The sequence below is a fragment of the Coffea arabica genome, chromosome 3c (genome assembly GCF_036785885.1).
Source record: "Coffea arabica cultivar ET-39 chromosome 3c, Coffea Arabica ET-39 HiFi, whole genome shotgun sequence".
Classification (NCBI taxonomy): Eukaryota; Viridiplantae; Streptophyta; class Magnoliopsida; order Gentianales; family Rubiaceae; genus Coffea; species Coffea arabica.
The window spans coordinates 5,485,984-5,506,235 of NC_092314.1; the positions used below are offsets into that span (position 1 = coordinate 5,485,984).

The window sequence follows — 20,252 nt, forward strand, 5'->3', positions numbered from 1 at the left end:
TACAATGGTAACATCACAATTTTGTTACCAAAATACCCCTATAGAACACTTGTAATCTCAGCCTTTATTTGTTCTTCATGGTTAGTTTTTGACCCATCAATCATGACCACTGTAACCTATTCAAGATGCATGAATTGACCACTATTTGCCTTTTTCACTTTCTTGCACTTTGGAACTATCTCTCTTTCTTGCACTTTCTTGCACTGTGAGTTATGAAAGGGGAACTATCTCTCTTTTTTTTTTTTTTTGCGTGACGGAGGGGGTATCCGACCTAACCGGTAAATCGGACCCGATTAATCCCTCACTGGCCCGGAAGGAGAGGCCCATCCCCCGAACACGTTAATCATGGGACCCGAACCCTGACGGGACTGGACAACGGCTCCTTAGGAGGCGTGCCGTGACCAATCGAGCTGCTCATGAGCCTCTTTCTCCCTAAATTTGCCACTCAACTATGCTTAATAGACCTCGTCATAAGGGAGTAAATTGATTTTGACCTGTCATCTCTTATATTTATTTATTTATTTTAATTAATTTTATATTTTAAAAAATATGATACTTAAAATATGTCTTAACGAGTCCAATGATACCCGTTAAATAGACCATTTGATTTTTAGGTTCAGGGGAACTTTTTTTGATAGGCACAATTAAGACCTCAATGTTTCCATCCTATTTGTTTCTCTAATTTTTGTTTCGAATCTTATGATTTACACATTTTTTAATTCCCTTTTATTGCAGGTCAATTCTATAATTTCACCGGTCAATCTCCCTAGTACATGACAAAATAAAATGGTCCTTTCAATTAATTCTTGTCCAATAAGCATTTGGTTGAGACTATGTTGATTGTTAATATAGGGGGTGCCAAGTGCCTATTTTCTAAAGTTGAAGGGTGCAAAGTGCATTTAACCATAAGAAGAAATACCAAGAAAGATAAAAGAAAAAGCGTAATAGCAGTGCATCCAGGCCTCCACAATCTCACTCTCACACACACACACACAAACACACACTACAAAAAGCCAATTTACGCGTCTGTGTGGTTTCAACTTTATGCCGAGACAAAAAACCAAAAAGCGAAACGCAGCTCAAATCCAGTGGTCTCGATGACGCCCACAATTTAACGTAAATATACATATAAATATATATGTACATAAAGCGCCACACTGGTCGCAGTCTCACGCACTAAAACACCACCACAAACACACACTACTGCTCCAACTCTACTCCAGTTCTACTGCTGCTGCGTCGTTCTGGATGTTAGTAGTCGTGAGAGAAGAGGAATGGGAATGCGGGAATCTTAGTTAGGGGTTTTTGGATTGGGAATTTCTGGATCTTGCTGCTGAATTTTTCCCCATTTTGCAGATCTAGGGTTTTTTAATTTAATTTTGTTTTGTTTTTCTCTGAACTCGATTTTGGGATTGGATTCTTTCAATCCCGATAGCAATGGCTACTCCGTTTCACTTGCCCGTCACTGCTGCTCAGGTATTTTACTAGGAAATCTCCACTTCCACCTCCACTGTGTGTGGAAAACAGTGTATATTGCTGGGATTTTCTGAATCCGTGTATGCTTTGCATGTCAAGGTTCAGCTGGCTTGGCTTCACGGAAAAGTGTGTGCGTGAGTGTGTGAGAGAGAAGGTTTAGATGTGAATGTTGGACTGTTGGGATATATTGGATTTTGGGTTGCTTTATTTAATGAGCATTGTACAATACAACATGCATTTGGTACCAGTTAGGGTTGCTTGGAGGACTCTTTTGATGTGTGTTTTGGGTATAAGGTAGAAAGTTTTTGTAATCAATCTACAGAGTTTTGTGTGAATCAGGGGATTTATAGATGGAGGTCTATCTTGTTTCTATGTGTATTGTACAATATTACGTGCAATTGGCACAGCATCTTATTGACTCTGGTGTTTGTGGATGTGTTTTCGTGTCTTTCGAGAAAAAAAAATACAAAATGCTTGTTAGTACTCTGAACGGATAGGGGGTTGTATAGTCCGGTGTTTTCAGTTCATTTTTTGTTGGACTTGTTTGATTTTTTGGATTGAAAATTGTCTATGAAGGGAAGGGGGCAGGGGTGGGGGGTTGGGAATAATATACTGGTAACAATATTGGCGTCTTCTGGTTGAGACGCTCATCTGGACTGTGTAATTTCTAGAGCACGAATTTGTTATTATCAATCTGCATTTGAAGTTTTAAATCTCTTTTTTAACTATTTTTTGAGTTCTTCATTTGCTTAATTTTTTGGTTGCGATATTTAGGTTGGGACATACTTTGTTGGGCAGTACTATCAGGTCCTACAGCAACAGCCAGAATTTGTTCACCAGTTCTACAGTGATGCTAGCACTGTACTTCGGATTGATGGAAATACCAGGGATACCGCCACATCAATGCTGGTATGCTCTACTCTATTTCGGTCTTGCTAGTGAAGAATATATGAGTAGATCCAAGTCATTTCAGTACATATATGGTGGATTATGGAGAGAAACTATGGTGCTAAGTCTTGCTTGTCATCTGTGTCTCTGAGAAATTGTAATGCTTTATAGAGAGTTGAGAACTGCATTTCTTTGTTCTTGTCAGATTACATCTGATTTTGATGTTCCAACTTTAACTTATGGTTAAGTTTCTTTTTTTTTTTTGGAATTAATTTATGGTTAAGTTGCTGGTGAAGTGGAGTTATATTGCATCTTGCAGTGCTTGTCGAATCTTGGCTGGCATATTGTCTGTACTTTACTTCCACTTACTTCAGTGCAGTTGATATTAATGCACGTGACATCATGATATATATATAGATAATCAATTGCTGTTGTTGCATATGTTGTAGAAAGTTCGTCTTCCATCATGAACATCTAGGACAAGCTTCGCATAGTAATCATTTGTTTTCCCATGCCTTCTTGCTCCCTAAGCGCTTGTTTTAGCACAGGGATGTTATTTAACACGTATCTAAATCCATTCGTATTTGTGTTGTTCTACTTGGTCTCCTGATTGTTCCCTTTCAGGAACTTGCTCAAATTTAAATTCCAAATGTTTTCACATAATGTTACCTGTGTCATTTTGCAGCATATCCACACGCTTATTATGTCACTCAATTATACTGCTATAGAAATTAAGACGGCTCATTCCTTGGAGTCTTGGAACGGTGGAGTTTTGGTGATGGTTTCAGGTTCTGTGCATGTAAAAGATTTCAAGGGAAGGAGAGAGTTTGTGCAAACCTTTTTCCTTGCTCCTCAGGAAAAAGGTTACTTTGTTCTTAATGATATATTTCATTTTGTTGATGATGAAAACCATGTCCAGCATTCAGTGGCCTATTTGCCACAGAGCAATCTTGACTCCAAGCTAAATGCACCAACTGGTATTCGAGAACAAGGTATAATGATTTGGGCTGATTCTTTTCTAAAATATTTCAAGTAGAATCTAGAAGATAAATCCTATTATTTTTTCATAAACGTCTAGAAGATAAATCCTATTATTTCTTCACACACCTTTATAAATTAAAAACATTAGGCTTTTGCTAGCTTTGTTGTTACCTACATTCAACAGAATATGTTTAATATGTGTTATTCAGCATAAGAGCTGCACAATGGTTGTCCAACTTGGTTGAGTCTTATCCATCAATTATGATGCTTAAATGGAATTGCTGCTTTCAGTTATGCCAAATCAGATACAATCTGGTGTCAAGTGTAATGAACATAAGGTTCTTTTTTCTTTTTTGACCTGAATCATGGCTTCTGCAGTACCCAACTATGTGCTGGGTGGAGACATTCAGGGAAGGGAATTTGTTGCTGCTTCAACAATCGAAGAAAACGGTCCTGTTGATAGCTATAATTTTCCGGATGAAAGGTTGAAAAATGTCCCTGAAGCTGACAAGATTCTGGAAGACAATTTTGCTGTACAATCAAACGGTTCACTTCAGAGTGCAATGAATTCGGTGCAAGACCATTTATCTATTGCTGTTGACGAGCCAGTTGGGGAGCCCCAGAAGCACACCTATGCTTCTATTGTATGCAACTATATTTATCTTTTTGTGTTACAAGTTGTTTAACATTTTTAATACTTTAATCACTTACATTATTTGCTTCAACTTTTCGGAGTTACAGGTTGCAAAGGGACAAACTGCTCAAGCTATTCCTCCTCAGTCTGCCTTTAACAAGAATGCACCCGCATCTACGGATTGGCACCATGTATCTGACCCCCCTAGTCAGCTTCCTATTGAATCATCAAATAGTGTTGAAAGGACTGGAATGGATCATGTGGAAGAAGCCTCAGGTGCTGAAGATGAAGGTGACTGTTACTTCACTAAAAACTTCAGTTCTTTGTATGGGTTGGTGTCTGTATCTGGAGTACTTGTTGGAAATATGTGTTAGTAGTTGAATTTATCAATCACTCATTCCAAAAGACTTTTTCCATTTTAAGAATTTCTCTATTGTCTGCAGTTGAAGTGAAATCAGTATATGTTAGAAATGTACCAACTACTATGGGTCCTTCTGAAATTGAGGAGGAATTTAAGAAATTTGGCAGACTTAAGCCTGATGGTGTGGCCATCAGAACGCGGAAGGTTTGTCCTTTTCACTTGTCCTAATTTACATCATGACACCTTGTGTAGACTGCAGCAAAACTGACCTTCTAAATTATGCATAACTACTGTCCAGGATATTGATATCTGCTATGCATTTGTCGAATTCGAAGATATTGCTGGTGTCCAGAATGCAATTAAGGTCTGTATTTGTTCAAAAATTTTGAATTACAAGTATTGTAATGCAGAAGTTTGATGCACAGTTATAGAGCTTTTTAATCAAGTACCTAATGCATTTTTTTTTTGGGAGGAGGGGGGGTTGTTTAAATAGTTCATTCCAGTATTATATCATCTCTCTCTCTCTCTCTCTCTCTCTCTCTCTGTCTATATATAGCTATGTATATTATCAGAGGAGCTTTGTTAAAGAAATTCTCTAGTTTCTTTCTGCTTCTGGTGAACAAAATAACGGAATTCTCTAGTTGTGTGTTTAAAGTTAAAATGTCGTGTAACAGTTCTTTTGATTAGATTTTTTATTCATCTTCTGTTACTTCGATGATTTTTTTTTAAAGTTTTTTCATCTGGATTTTAATTTGCATTATGATTGTTTGGCACATCATGGAATTTGCCTGTAATCTAGGCATTTTATGCTGCTGATTTCTTTGCAGGCATCTACGGTGCAGATAGCTGGGCACCAACTATACATTGAAGGCCGGAGACCGAACAGAGGCATCCCTATTCGAGGAAGTATGTACCTTGATTTTCTTTTCACTAAAAAAAAAAAGAGGTTTCTAGATTTTTTCTCAAATTTTGTTACTGCAACACAAACAACATCATCATAATAAACTTTGCTCTATCATAACACTCCCGTGCCCCTGGAATGTTCATATCTGATGCATCTATGCGTCAAAGTCAGTTTTGGCGATCCTGCTCATGCAAGTATCTTCATTACGAGGAACTTATATAGGCTTGAACCTTTTTCCCTCTTAGTTTTAAGGAGTTGAGTCTGGAGAATTATAGGGTGTCAAACCAACCTACATGAAGTCCATCCTTATGTATTTGCTGTGCCTCACAATCAGCGTGCAGTTGATTTTAAAGTTATCTGTGTTTTCAGGTGGCATACTTGTTGCCAAGGCTGTTGTAAAAATTATATGATGCGACAATAATTTTTGTGTTTCATCCATGTTATTATGGTTTTGGCAGTCAAAAGTTTTATGGCACGACAGATTTTCTCTTGCTTATAGTGAATTTACTGGACTAATCTTTTATGTGTAAATTGTTGTGTTTTAGGAGGAAGGGGTAGGGGCAGGATTAGCTACCAGATGGATGGAGCAAGGGGACGCTTTGGTGGTCGTGGTTTTGGTCGGGGTAGCAGCCAAGACGGAAATGACCGAGACTACATTAGACCAAGGGCAAATGGCTTCTACCGACAAGGTCCTCGTCAAGAAAGAGTATTTTCCAGCGGCCACCAGGGATTAAGAAACGGGCAGAGCTCTTCGGAATAAATACAAGATTTTGTTTCAAAGGGTGAAAAGTTTTGAGCCTATTTGAATTTGCTATTTCACCTTCATAGCTCCCGAGATTAAGTATATTTATACTAGTGTTTGCAATTAGATGCATTAAAAAGAATCATCGCAATATGTTCTTTTTGGGGCAGTTTATCAATTGAATATCCGTCTTGATACAAGCACACTGACGCAGTCATTACTTAGTGCGTAGATTTTATGGGGCGATGCTTTGTTGATATCTCTTCAGTTTTTCTGGGGCAGTTTTTAATCTCGACTTTCCCTCTGATGCTCCCGAGCCCTGCTGCTCTACGCAATTGTGGCATCGTTTCCGTATACAGATGTACATTGACGGTGCTAGTTATTAAAATGGTTTGAGTGCATGAATTATTCTCCATGATAATGGCTAGAACTTGCCCATTTACTCGGTAGCAGATGAACAAACTACCATGAAGATGTAAATTCAATAAAGAATGCTATACTGGACCTCAGCGTAGATAAACATTCAACAAGAAACACAGGCGAGCGGTAAATCGATAGCTGATCAGGGCTAGAGAAAGTGCAGAGTTCTATCTAATGTGCAAACAGGGTTCACAAACGGTGAGGAGGCACTTGAACTAGACTAGATCTGAGGAGCAATTGGAGAATCAAATTTGATCAAGAGTAGCCGGTTGTTTCAGTCCGCCCGCAGGTGCCTAGATTCAAGTCATTACATAGGATTTAAAGATTGGTTTTTCCTGTCCAGCACCAACAATCGAACGGAAAAAAAGTAGTGCAACGGCTGAACAACATTTTTCACAATTAGAAAGAAAACATTTTATTATAATCAACTATTTTGCTCCTAAAGGATGGAGCAAAAGAACCACTTTTTTTTTTTTTTTTTTAATGATCAGTAGTGATTTCTCACTTACCCCTTGATGACTCGAATTCATAACCTATGAGTTACAGACAAAGGATCTTACCAACCACTTCTTAAACTGTTTCAGCATTAAAACCATAAAAGTCTTCAAAAAAAAAACAGTTAGTAGGAACAAGGAAAAAGGCATCCTGCCGCCTTCAGTAGGAACAGTTCGTATGCAAGAACTTAATTAATGGAAGCCTTTGGGCATATAAATTCGCATAGAGGAATCAACAAAAACCCCCCGTACTAAAAAAAAAAAAAAAAAAAAAAACAGAGAGAGTTTGTTGGATTGGCTTATTCAAATTACTATACAAGGATAAAGGAAATTAGCTTGATTTATCCTGATATATTCTGAAAATATATCCTGAATGCCTGGACTTGTACGGTACTCTTATAGTTATGGCCAAAATGTTCGCACCTTTTTCCCGAGTACAAATGAGAAAAAGCCAAATAGCAGAAAAGCAAGTCCAAAAATGTTACATACATCAAAAGCAAGGAGAAGATAGGTGAAATGGAATTAGCTTGTAAAATTATCCACTGCTCTATTTTTCAGTGCCTTCCTCCTGCAAGGCATATTCTACATTTACTCCAAGACTATTCCGTTAACTCTTTTCTAATGATACGACTTAACCTTTTACAGGAAAGGAAGACTATTCATGTTGAAAACTTCCAACTTATTAGATCACAAACCTTCATGTCGCGATGCGATTTTATTCTAAGACCATTCGCATTCCACACATCCATGCAACCCATTCCGTGTAGTACATCAGCTCAAGTAAGTAGCATCTCTTTGTGGTACATTTATTTTCTCTTTTCTGTTAAGACGCAGATGACTACAAAAGCACCATTAGTGAAACAGGGTCGACTTTTCGAGAATTAGTTAGGACTCAGAACTCAGGTAATCAGGCAGCAACTTGTTTAAGGTTTCAAGCATTTTGCAGTAGTACCTGTTCCATGGGGTACTGCCACATGCTCGTTCTCCCGCAACCCCAAATCCTCCTCTTCATCCTCTTCTGTTTCCCAGAGAAAACTGGCATATGCTGCAAGCACATCGCTGCAAACAAGAAAACAAAGAGTAGATTTAGGCACCAAAAACATCACACAAAAGCAGCCGCATCTTCAGGACGGAAAACAAGAAACCCCAATATCCTTCTGATAATCACATGCATTTTCTAGTAGTGTTCCTGACAGAATGGCCTAACATTTGCAGTACTTGTAGACTGGAATCATCCTTACCTGTTCTGTGGTGCAGCTTGAACTGCTTGCTTGAAGAAGGGTAATGCTTCATGTCTGTCTTGACGAAGTTCCCATATTACCTTAGCATACTGTAATGTTATTTCTCCATCACTAGGATCTAAATGCATTGCGCGCAAGTAGTATTCTTCAGCTGCTTGAAGGTCTCCCTGGGTCTGCAAGTAGAAAATATTATCACAAACAGTGAATTCAATGTTCTCTTAAAGAGAGACAATAAATTAGAATAACTAGGAGTAAATGATAACTAGGAGTGAATTCATGTGACCCCAGAGACAACTAGGAGTAAATGATACAGAAAACAGAAAGCCTGAGTTCTTTAACATTGCAGGCAAATGCACGATAGACCACGCAAAAGCCTGAAGACCTCTGGTCTAGAGGTTGGTTTCTCTCCCTCTAGCCCCCCTTGGCCCAGTTCTAATATAGGTTAGATAGATGTTGCCGATTGACTAATCACATCCAATATACACCTATGTCAAGATGCTACTGCAAGGTACTAGGTTATCAAATGATTTAAATTTTTCGATCACAATTAGAAATTAAAAGATAATGTGAAAACTTGAATAATCAAGTAAATTGCTGAAATTTGATGACGATCAAATTTAGGTCTAAAGGCCTATAAATTAGTGTTTTGGAGGAAAGACAGTAACATGGACCTGTGTTATGCTTAATCAACTGTACCGTATCTAGATCAGTTACAGGAAAAAAGAAAAAAGAAAAGAAAAGAAAGGAAATATAGGTACAACCTCACAAAGGTACTGTGCATAATTCCTCAGAAACAAAGGGTTGGAAGGGTTCTCTTCAATCATCCTCCTATAGTACTCTTCGACGTTAATACTTTCACTAAAGTCTACTTTCATACAATCAGCATACCCCATGGTACCGCCAAAACCAGCCATGTCAATTCCAAGCCCTGTTGCAAGATGTAATGGGGGGCTAGCTGGTCTTTGGTCTTCAGCAAATTCTGAGTGACATTGATCCATTTGACCACCAAATTCTTCAACCTAACAAATCCCAACGATTATAAATTTACGCCAAAGACACAAACGAGCATTTTGAAGGACAAAATTATTGTACAAACATAAAAACCTGTCTCTGCTCATTTGATGAGCTGCTTTCCGCTTCATCTTCATCTTCATCTAATTCCCACAGGAAACTGGCATATGCTGCCAGCACACGGCTGCAAAAGGAAAAACAAAGATCAGCAATCAAGCACATGAATGAGCTGATTTAGATATGGAGACAGAGAATTGCACGGAGTAATTGGTGGTCATATGGATAATACAACCAGTTAGACAAAACCTTTAGCTCAGTAAATAAAGCATGCTTTTATCATCTAGACAGTGAGAATGCTAGAGAAGCTGAATTATTAGAAAGTTTACGATGAGTGTCTAGTCTAGTTTTCAGCTACTAAAAAATCCTGTTCTTGCACGTAAGAATGAGACAGAAAATCCCCCCATACAAACATGCACTCTGCTCTGAGGAGGGCAAAATTGGATATCCTCGCACTACTGATGCCTTGTTTAAGCATGTACCTATCTTCAGGAGCTGCACAAGCTGCCTTTTTAAAGTACTTTAAGGCTTTGTCTTTGTCATTATGGAGCTCCCACACCAGTTTAGCATACTGAAGCATGATTTCCCCATCTTTAGGATCGGCAAGTGTAGCACGAAAGTAACATTCCTCAGCTCCAGAAAGTTCCCCCTTGGACTGTTAGGCAATACCATCAATCACATTCAGCATCAACAAGATATAAGAATGAAAAAAAAAAAGCTGTAGTACGAAATTCTTGTGATATTTTTTAATTTCCCTCACCCATTTCCTTTGAACTAATAGCTTCGTTGGTGTTGCAATGGGAAAGAGGAGGGGCAACAGGAGGTGAGACCAACAGCCTAAAATACAATCTCAATTCTGGAAATGTGTGAATCCAGCTAATTAGGGAAAACATGTAGGTTTATCAGGGCAAGCCTATAGCTCAAATGCTACATACATTCTGTGGTTGGTGGAAGTCCACTGAGAATAAACATAATCCAGCTTCATCCCTCAGACTGCATGCTTCTAAATACTTATATATTGTGCTGAACTTTGATGCATTCTAAATTTTAACAGATTCTAATTCCAGAAACTGACATAATTATTTCTCAAAGGCGAGCAATATGCATTTCAATTTAGGCAACTGTATAGGTTCATTGACGATAATCACATTCTCCTATCAGATCCTGATAGGACGGTACACAGGGCTCCTTTGCTTGAAGCTGCACTGCATCAAATGTGAATAGGTTGTTCAGTTGGAAAATCTGGAGGAGAAGTAGAAGGAAGAGTTGAGAAAATTTGTGGGAAAAAAAAAAAAGTAGTCGAACAGAAAGAAATGGCCGATTTTAAGATATGACTTTCCTTATATTTCTGTAATCATATATTCCTATAATTTTTTTTAAAAAAAAGTGATTTCCAATAAAAGTATCAAATTTGTGTAAATAAAATAAACCCCTGCTCAAATCCAACCAACTTCAAGTTGAATCCAACCTCCTTGAATATGGTATGCTAGGCTAATATTCTCTAAATGTTTCTAGGCAGAACAAATGGCTATTAAGACTGGCACCCTTTACAAACTTGCTCACAAACTAAAGAAGCACAGAAGCATCCAAACTGTAGCCCTGCACCACAATAATTTGGAGAATGCAGTATAATCCCCAAAGGACCAAAAAGAAGAGAACATAGTATTATCAACGCGCACGCCGGGGGGCCATCATTTCAGGAACTCGAAGCAAGCTCGCAGATTCATTGGGCCTACTAATATAGAAATATCTGAAACACTGTCCTTTTTGGAAACAGAAATTAATTTGTGTGGGGCTTAGTTAGAAGAGGACTAGAAATTAGTTATATCTGCTTCCTGATAATTGCTTTTAGAGTGTGTATTGTTATCACTGCGAGCAGAGTCCACCTCACCTAACTCTTTTCAGAAATTAACGACAATGAACAATTGAAGAAGCTGAGAACAAGTAGATCACGAACAAAACTAGCTAGAAGAGCACTAACCTTAAGAAATTGAGCATAGTTCCTCAAGAACAAAGGGTTGGAAGGATCCTCTTTGATCATCCTCTTGTAATGCTCCTCGACATCACCATTCTCATCAAATCTTGGCAATCCAGAGTCCAGAGTACCACCATCAACACCATCATCAATACCTCCACGTCCTCCAGCAAGAGGCCACGGACTACTAATAGCTTCACCTTCAATCCCCAAATCTTTAAACTCACCCAGTGTCTCTTCCTTTCGGTCTTCCTCATCTGCATCTTCCTCAATCGAGGCCATTGCATTCTTTCCAAAGCTGAATTTAGGACTTCCCAAATCCGCAATCCCATCCCTCCCTGCCAACATTTTTGCCGCCAAATCCTCATTTCCAATCACTTCTTCCTCCCCATCGTCCTTATTATATATACAAAAAGACGGTTCTGTGTGCAACATTAGACTGTGCTGCTCACTTGAACACCCGTCGCCCGACATTCTTGAAAAGAACAATTCTTCAAGTTCATGTGAATTTGAGGCCAACCCTTCTAAACTACTGTCAGATAGAGCTCTGCTAAAGACTTTTCGCCCAGATTTTAATTTGACTTCAGACAAACTTGAAATATTTGGTGAAGTTGAGTTGCAAGAAACCGAGCTCAAGATGGATGAGAGTTTTGGGGTTACGCGACCAAGACCATCACGGCCTATTTTGGTGTTGTTTCTTATGTTAAATTCTCTATTGGGGATATCTGAGAAGAGGGTCCAAGTCTGACTAACAGGAGCCCATGAGGTTCCTAATAGCATCTGTGAATCTTTGATCAATAATTATACACTTTCTTGCTTGAGACTGTGCAAGATGTGATCTGTCATCAGAAATGAGACCCAAGAATTACAATAAATTAATTAATGAAAAAAAAAACTCAAAGTCAAAACCAATAAATGAAAAAAGAATTGATTTAATTGAGTATTATAAAGGGAAGGGATTTCAACAAATTGAAACTAAGAGAAAATGCATTAAGAAATCCTCGTGGGAAGGATTAAGATAGTAGGTGAAAAGCCGACATCTTCATCAATCTTGAAACTCAAGTGTACATAGTAAGAGATAGCAACAGCTTGGAAAATTGCAAGATGCACGTGATTTTCTTCAACAAAAAACTAGGAAAGCAATAACAACGCCTATGCACGTGAACAGAAATCTAAGCTCTGTCCCTCTTGAAATTCTACGAAAAGCTTCATCCTTTATTTATAAAAGAAAAACGACATGGTAATATAGTACTTATCATCTTTCATGTTCTTGTTCTCAAACAGAAGACTTTGCCATTAAATTGAAAAGACAAAGAACAAAACCTTTTGACTCTGTTAATTAATAGTATATGCATGCAAGAGTCAATTAGACAATTATATCACTAACTAGTACTAATGACATAAACGTATGACTAGCTACAGAGATAGAAATCCCTGAAATTCAACAAAAAGATGTATGCACCTTTGATCAAGAAATCCCTGAAATTCAACAAAAAGATGCACATTACTTCGATCAATCAAGAGCTGTAACCTTAGGCTTGCTTACTCATTATCGAATTAATAGTAGTGTAATATGATATTTTTGGAACTTGGGAATTTTGGAGGATGAAGAAATAGCAAGGCTGCAGCAACACCAATCAATCAGCGTGGAGTTTAGACTTCAGATCATTTCCCAGATGAAGGTTTACTAGGACGAGATCATAAGGTTTAAGAGAGGGGGAGTCCTCGTTGTTACATGCTTATTCCTGCCTTGGAAAATGAGAAATCTTGCGTGGGATTGGCCACGTACATGACAGACAGAAACGCGTCACGGTCTTGAGCACCTTTGTTGGCCAATAAGCCACTCTCTATTGTTCAGGCTCCCACAGCCAAAAGAATTGAATCTTTTTGTTCCTTTTCTTGTTGGGGGAAATGTTTTGTTCTAATCAGATTGGTCATGCTAATTTCCATCAATTTAGGTTTGTAGTGTAAAGGGCACCGTATTCAAGAAAATAGAGAATTCAATGGATAATCGTCAAAAAAAATTTTTTTGATGAACATATAAATGCGTGAATGTTTTTTCATGAATTAGAAATCTTGGGAACATTTTTTTAATTAGTCTTTCTTTGATGGTCAAATAGCCTTTTGAAAATGGTAATCAAAGACCAGTTAGGAGATTGAATAGGGGTGGCAATTCGGGTCCAAATCAGGTTGGCGGGTCGGGTTCGGGTCAACCCGCCAGAAAATCTGTTGACCCGAACCCGACCCGCCAACCCGTGACGGGTCAGGTATGCTGACCCGAACCCGAAAATTTCAGGTTGACGGGTTGGCGGGTCGACCCGAAATGACCCGAAACTTAATTTTAATTTATTAATTTATCACTGTAATTTCTAATAAAATCAATTTCTCACAAAACTAATTACATAATCAAGTAATAAAAATTTAAATAAGTAATTCCAAACCAAATCTAAAATAAATTAAACACCGTAAAAGTGTTTTATCCCAAACAAAATATAAAATAAATTAAAACAGTATAAAAGTAAAAAATAATATAATATATTATTTGTCCAAATATAATAATTTCAACTTCACACAAATTAAATAAATTCATTTATGATTAAGTAATTAATGCCTTTGAAAAAAAGAATAACTTAGGTTAGTTAGATAAAATTATTTTTATATTTATTAAATTATTTTTAATTCGTAAACGGGTCATATCGGGTCATATCAGGTCACCCTCCTTATTAAATTAAAAAGTTGGAGGGGCTTTATATGGAATTAACCCTCCTCATTTGTCTTTCCTCAATGTTTCTTCCCATCATTTTTAATCAAGATAAAAGCATATCATAGACTTTGTTGAAGTGAATGCAAATAAATATCCTCATGCATGCCCCAAGAAATTTTGAGAGTTTAAATAAATTGACCAACTTGATTTGTGATTAGCTGACCATGCAAGCATTCCTAGACATGACTATATGATGTATAGTTTTTTGTTTCTGGCGGTCTATAATTAAGAATCTAGTCAATAAAATCCCTTAAAAAAGATAAAATAGTTAACCAGTAGAATTATCAACAATAAAAGAATTAATCTTAGCTAATTAAACCTTAATTAAGTTGGGCTTAGCTAATAGCTATAGGCATAGCTATGTATGTGTCATGACAATGAACCAATTAGTGGAAGTCAAATGTAAAAGCAGCGTCTGATTGTTAACCATTATCCTTAAATTGATCATTGCTACTGTATGAAAATGAAAATGCCAAAAATTAGGAGATGTATATAACATATTTAAGGGATGACAAAATCCGGCAGTTGATGATGAGAACATTGGTCAAAAAGAGAGATTGAGTTCTCCTCCTTCGTATGCGCTGGTTTGAATGTTCTCTAGGGAGGCCATCCTCTCCTTCCCCACTCCGCCCGGTACCTCCTTCGCATTCATGCCTGCCTCTCCCTCGTCGTCCCATTATCGGACGGCGAGTGGAATCTGTTCTCCTTGCCTCCTCCTTTTCGTTTCCTTCTTCTTCTTCTTCTTCCTCCTCGTCTTAGACCAAAGATTCGTTGTTCCATAATACATCATCGTCGTCCTCTTTGAAAAGACAACCTCAAATTTGCGTCCTAGCTTTTTGGATAATCAATCATGGCACGTAACCTGAAAGCCTTCCAACTTTTGGAAATCAACGTCATTTCAGCCCAAGATTTGGAGCCTGTCTCCAGGAAAATGAAAACCTATGCGACTGCATGGGTGAATAGCTCCCGAAAGCTCTCTAGCCGTGTGGATTCTGGTGGCCATGTTAACCCTACTTGGAATGACAAATTTGTTTTCAGGGTTGATGAAGATTTTCTTCGACAAGATACCTCTGCCGTCCAAATTGAAATCCATGCCGTCCATTGGTTCAAAGACACCCTCGTTGGCACCGTTCGCGTTCTCGTCGGAAACCTCATTCCCCCTCTCCTCCGATCACGCCACCACAACCATATTGGCATGCGATTCGTTGCCCTTCAGGTACATTTTCTTTCTCAGCATTATTGATATGATTATGTCACCCCTTCCATTCTAGGATTAAAGGGTTCGTTAGATCTTCTTCTTCTTTTTTTTAACAATTTCCATGTTTATATGCATCTAGATCAGGCATCCATGCAACTCGTCTCATATTTTCTGTCACGAGAAATTATGATTGTTACGCTTGACCCAAGTTTAATCATTGCATACATACAAACCTACTGGCCGGTCGTCATTTTTGTTATTGAAAATGATTGATTGCCAATGGGAAAATGAATGATATCGTTCTAGATAATAACTTGTGATGCTGGAAGTTATTGCATGCTTTGATCAGGTACGCCGTCCATCAGGACGTCCGCAGGGAATACTGAACATTGGCGTGACATTACTCGATAGCTCTATGCGTAGCATGCCTTTGTATACACAATTAAGCGCTTCAGCCGTTGGTTATCGTGATCTAATGGGGGAGGATGATTCACATCTTCAAAACAACCACACCAAGATCGAAAATCAGAATCCAAACATCAACAACAACAACAACAATAATACTACCAATGCACCGAATGTGAAGCCAATTCTGCGCCGTACAAAAAGTGAACGCAGCGAGCGTGTGACATTTGATAAAACATCTCCAAATGGCTCTGTAGTGGCAATCCCACTTCAGAAGAAGGGAGCTCTGGAAAAGGATGATTCCATTATCAGCATTTCTAATGAACCATTTAAGGGGTTTCCAAAGAAAGGGAAGGCAAGTTCGGTGATCAGCGGTGCAGAGCTCAGGGAGAAGCCTAAAAGTAGAGGGAAAAGAGGCGGCAAGTCTGGTTCGGTGCTTAGTGATTCCGTTGTTAGCAAAGAGTCTTCCTATGTCAGGCCCAAAGATCGGCAGCCTGTTGCCAAGGCCACTGATTTAAAACCAGCAGTTAAAACCAAAGGGGCCAATCCCAAGCCTGGGTCTGACCTTGGAAGTGAGCCACCAACAAACAAGGCTGTTGATGATAAGTATGTCACGATCTCTAAAGCAATTCCTCCACTGAAAGAGCCGCCAAAAATGGCTATAGGAAAGCCGGTTCCTAAATTGAATGGATACGAGTATGGTGGTCCGAAAGCAAATGGGAAGTATGTGTTTGGGGCCCCAATGAAGGCTAACTCTCTTTGGTCGGACTCCGAAGTGGGGCCCTCGCCTTCCGAGGTGGCTGCAGCAATGGCCGAGAAGAAGTACCCGTTGGACGAGGAGCGGAGCTCGGTGTTGGATGGATGGAGCTTGGATGAAAGCGTCGAAGGGCTTAGGTCGAAGCTCGAGAGGTGGCGAACGGAGCTCCCACCGCTGTATGATCGCGGTTACGCGTCGAGCAGCTTCCAGTCGACGGGGCACCACAAGAGAAGGCACACAGATGGTGGCACTGGGATGTTCTCATGCTTCGGTAATATTTATGGTTATGAATGCCAATGCATTTGTGGTAAGCCTCCAGGGAAAAAAACCATGAGCGCCAGGTATCAAAGCCCATCAGTTGGCAGTCGATCTTTTTTCTGACGGCCCAACACCACAAATAGAAACCTTCGGTTTTGTCTATCTCTATGTGGGCCGCGGTGTCCAAAATTTAACCTATAGGAAATTTTGGAGGTCATGGCACAATCAGGTATGTTGGGGCGGCAGGTGGTGGACTTGAAAAGGGAATGTTGTTGCTGTTAGGCCAATCTTCTCATCTTGTTTCTTTTTCCTTTTTTTTTTTTTTTTTTTTTTTTGGTTCCTTTGGGGTTGTATTGATATATGTATACGAAGAATGTTCATCTGCATTTCCTTCTTGTTTCATTGTGGATTTCAAATTCAGTATTGTTGAATACCTATTTAACTTCATCGAGACTTTTGGTTAGATGTTAACCTTTTTGTGTTAGGTGAAGTAGTTAAGGATGTGGTACTTCAATTCATCTGTCAAATCATTCTGCAGTGGCTGCTTCATTAGGTACTGCCTGGAGGTTGGTCCAAATGGCAAATATGCAATTAAATTCTGGAGGTTAGCTGCTTTTGAAATTTGACAGAATGCCCTGTTATAATAGTGAGCAGATATGGTTAATTAGCACCAAGCCACCAAATAATTTTTACCAGTTATTGCTACACGGATTGCAGCCATCTATTCTATTAAAGCGCCGTTACCTTCCCCAAAGAGGGTTATGTGAAAATTAAAGAACTTTTATTGGAAAAGAAGAGAGGAAAATAAAGAACAAAATTTGCCTTTTTGATGCTCGTTTGGATGCATTTTTTGAGTACTTTTGTAGAAAAACAATGCTGTATTACCTTTTTGAATTAATCTTCTATACATTGGCACAGTGTATACACTTTTACTATTGGATGAATAACACATAATCTGAAATTGAATTTGAAACCAAAATTTTACATATGTGTCGTGCATTCAATCGTGATAGTGTATATATTATCAGTGCATATTAGATTTATTCTTACTTTTTTAAGCAGTAATGTATGTGAGATAAAAAAAAATAGCTGAAAATTCAGTGATATTCGCAGAAAAACTCAAAAATTTGTTCTCACGAAACTAGCAATCCAAACAATTACAAGCCTTTGTTTTCCTTTTCTTTTTTCCTAAGTTCATTCCTTGATAACCAATTTGATGAGATTTTTTTTTTATGCATCGTGATTTAAGATAACCCACAAATTAATTTACAGCAAGCCCTGTAAATACAAGAACAAATGATTGACACTTGATCCTCAAAATATAACATGGATTCTACTTTGTTTGGATTGCATTTTTCTATATTTATTTTTATAAAAAAATTATTATAATAATTTAATATATATATATAATAATAAATAATTAAAAAATATGTTCACGAAGAGTTCCCAAAATATAACGTCGAAGAAGTACCAAGCTTCAGTAATTTGTATTCAAACGCAACAGAACACAATCTTGGACGTTAAATTCCCCATTGAGCCTTGAGCAGATGAATTTTCACAGGGAGCCAAAAAAGCAACAGTAATGAAACTATAGTAGTGCAGGGAAATGTTGGATAATGATGGAACACCGTCCACGTAAATATGCACCAATATAAGAGGCTACAAGCAATGCGCGGCGTGGAGACAGAATGATAGCAAGTATCTCTTCACATATTTCGTCTGTCAAATGCATGATGATGAATATAAGTCCCTGGGATTGCCTCAAGAGTTGCCGGCTTTTGAGGTTAATTCTGGGATTAGGTTTATAAAACAACAAAAGTCTGATTCAGGCTGTTGGAAAAAAAAAAATGCATGATGATGATGATGGATAGATCCTCCATTGCAATTCACAGGACCCTGCTAAAAGCCTGACCAAAACAACCATCACTTTGTCTGATTGCGCATTCTTATAGTATTTTAAACATCTGCCTAATATGGGATCAGGGCCTCAGCCATCAAGAAAAAGTGAAGAAAGTTTTGCCTGCAATTGTACTCAATTTCTGACAAAGTGAAGTCTGTTTTGGTTTTCAGATGATGGATTGTTTTGGAAGAAATGAGTGATCTTGAAGTTTTACCAGTATGATTCTTTTTTTTTAATTTGACAAAATTGTAAGTTTATATCCTTTTTTTTTTTTTTTAACTGAATACAATAGATCTATATTTATTTCATGCCATGCGTAGGGGAGATCTGAAAAGACTCAAGAAAAAATCGGTGAGAACTGAACCATCACCAGTCAAAACGGATGCAACCACTTAAAGTGACAAGTCACGTATAATGGCAAATCGTAGCAATTGCCTAGATGATGAAGTTCTGTGGGTCTCCCTTAGCTTGAGTGAGACTCTTTTTGTTGTGCCCTGAGTATAGTTTAGTTTTTCCCTATTAAATGCCTATTGTCGAAAAAAAACATATAATGACAAATAGTGGAAGGCAAGGTTTGAACCACATATAATGACAAAATTGTAAATTTAGTCGTGAGATAACTAATGTGGTGTGCAAACACGAAATATTGAGGATTTTAGGGACAAAGTTTAAATTGTGTGAATACTTTGGGGCAAAAAAAATGAAGATAACATTTGGTTCAATATTTATAAGGGGTATGATTCTAAATAACTTGTGAACCTTGTGTAGAATATTTGAATTCATTCTTCAGACCTATTATTATGGAAGAAAGCAGAATATACAGTGGTGAAAAAAAAAAGTCTACTTTTGCTTTATTATGAGCAAAATTTAAGACTTCAAAATTGCAAATGTAATGCTCAACGAGATATAATAAAAATAAAAAGTTAAAGAAAGTAATAAAATGCCCGTTCTATCAAGAAGTCGAGGGGGAAAAAATCATGATCATCATAGTTTTGCTTCAACTTATGCTCTTCTTCGTATTATTTGAATAGATAGCCTTTCTCATTAGTCTTAGTTAATTTTTCACTTAAATATAAAAAAAAAGTTTACTTTTATTAAGTATGTTATAATATAGTATTCGATTTAGTACTATTGCTTTCAAGGCTAATATAAAATTCCAAATCCACATAGTACTCAATTACGCCTGAATAAATTGAGGGTAATTTTCACATAAATCTAGGGGTTATTGCAAGATTTATCTTAAATAAATTAATTAAACATTCTCAATTAGCTCAAACAAATAAATACTTCTACTTGAATAGAGTTTAAAAATGAACTAAGTAAGTTAATATTCGAATCAAATTTGACTTGACAAGAGTCTGTTTAAATTTAGTTTATTAAATAATTCAGCCAAACTTGAGAAGTGCTTTATGTTCGAAAACATTTAAATTCGATAAAAATCCCATTCAAACTTTATTCAACAAATAAATAAATAAAATTTTAAACTAATTAAAATAATCAAATAAATTTAGACACTACAATATTTGATTTGGTTAAGACTTGTCTACACCCTTATACATGAAATTATACATAAATCTCCTATTCTCAAATCCTTCAAAAAAAAAAAAGAAAAAAAAAAGGAAAAACAGTGGCAAGCTGTATCGAACTACAAACATACCACTAATTCATACTATAGGTAGGTCCCACAAAAAGCCCCCGGTGAGCCGCGTACTCTGTCGGTCCACGTGGCAAAAGAAACATGCGGTGTGTCACGTGACTTTGCGCCCCACATTGTCGGCTTGTCGCT

At 37.7% G+C, this 20,252-nt stretch overlaps 3 protein-coding genes across 3 annotated transcripts; 2 read left to right on the forward strand and 1 right to left on the reverse strand.

The window, feature by feature from the left end:
• The first annotated feature begins 1,294 nt into the window (after positions 1-1,294).
• Positions 1,295-6,186, forward strand: LOC113734359 (nuclear transport factor 2). The gene is made up of 9 exons (XM_027260879.2): positions 1,295-1,476; positions 2,251-2,385; positions 3,050-3,356; positions 3,724-3,989; positions 4,087-4,270; positions 4,423-4,544; positions 4,639-4,704; positions 5,168-5,246; positions 5,790-6,186. Exons 1-9 carry the CDS (start codon positions 1,438-1,440, stop codon positions 6,002-6,004), a joined length of 1,413 nt encoding a protein of 470 aa, XP_027116680.1. The 5' UTR covers positions 1,295-1,437; the 3' UTR covers positions 6,005-6,186.
• Positions 6,187-7,514: 1,328 nt separating this feature from the next.
• Positions 7,515-12,862, reverse strand: LOC113734360 (uncharacterized). The gene is made up of 8 exons (XM_027260880.2): positions 12,647-12,862; positions 11,191-12,023; positions 9,692-9,864; positions 9,246-9,336; positions 8,903-9,160; positions 8,142-8,314; positions 7,853-7,959; positions 7,515-7,738 (listed from the first exon to the last, which is right to left on the reverse strand). The coding sequence occupies exons 2-8, from the start codon at positions 11,962-11,964 to the stop codon at positions 7,707-7,709; spliced, it is 1,608 nt and encodes a 535-aa protein (XP_027116681.2). The 5' UTR covers positions 11,965-12,023; positions 12,647-12,862; the 3' UTR covers positions 7,515-7,706.
• A 1,936-nt stretch (positions 12,863-14,798) lies between these two features.
• Positions 14,799-16,689, forward strand: LOC113735414 (uncharacterized). The gene is made up of 2 exons (XM_027262425.2): positions 14,799-15,164; positions 15,496-16,689. The coding sequence occupies exons 1-2, from the start codon at positions 14,799-14,801 to the stop codon at positions 16,687-16,689; spliced, it is 1,560 nt and encodes a 519-aa protein (XP_027118226.2).
• Positions 16,690-20,252: the final 3,563 nt, after the last annotated feature.

What these genes read in the sequence shown, in the direction of transcription:
- LOC113734359 (XM_027260879.2), top strand. Translation starts at nt 1,438, where the DNA reads ATGGCTACTCCGTTTCACTTGCCCGTCACTGCTGCTCAG. An exon ending in ATACCGCCACATCAATGCTG is followed by an intron (nt 2,386 to 3,049) that starts GTATGCTCTACT and finishes GTCATTTTGCAG; the next exon opens with CATATCCACACGCTTATTAT. An exon ending in AGGCATCCCTATTCGAGGAA is followed by an intron (nt 5,247 to 5,789) that starts GTATGTACCTTG and finishes GTTGTGTTTTAG; the next exon opens with GAGGAAGGGGTAGGGGCAGG.
- LOC113734360 (XM_027260880.2), bottom strand. Translation starts at nt 11,964, where the DNA reads ATGCTATTAGGAACCTCATGGGCTCCTGTTAGTCAGACTTGGACCCTC. An exon ending in ACTATGCTCAATTTCTTAAG is followed by an intron (nt 9,865 to 11,190) that starts GTTAGTGCTCTT and finishes ATTGCCTAACAG; the next exon opens with TCCAAGGGGGAACTTTCTGG. An exon ending in ATGCACAGTACCTTTGTGAG is followed by an intron (nt 8,315 to 8,902) that starts GTTGTACCTATA and finishes TTCTACTTGCAG; the next exon opens with ACCCAGGGAGACCTTCAAGC.
- LOC113735414 (XM_027262425.2), top strand. Translation starts at nt 14,799, where the DNA reads ATGGCACGTAACCTGAAAGCCTTCCAACTTTTGGAAATCAACGTCATT. An exon ending in TGCGATTCGTTGCCCTTCAG is followed by an intron (nt 15,165 to 15,495) that starts GTACATTTTCTT and finishes TGCTTTGATCAG; the next exon opens with GTACGCCGTCCATCAGGACG.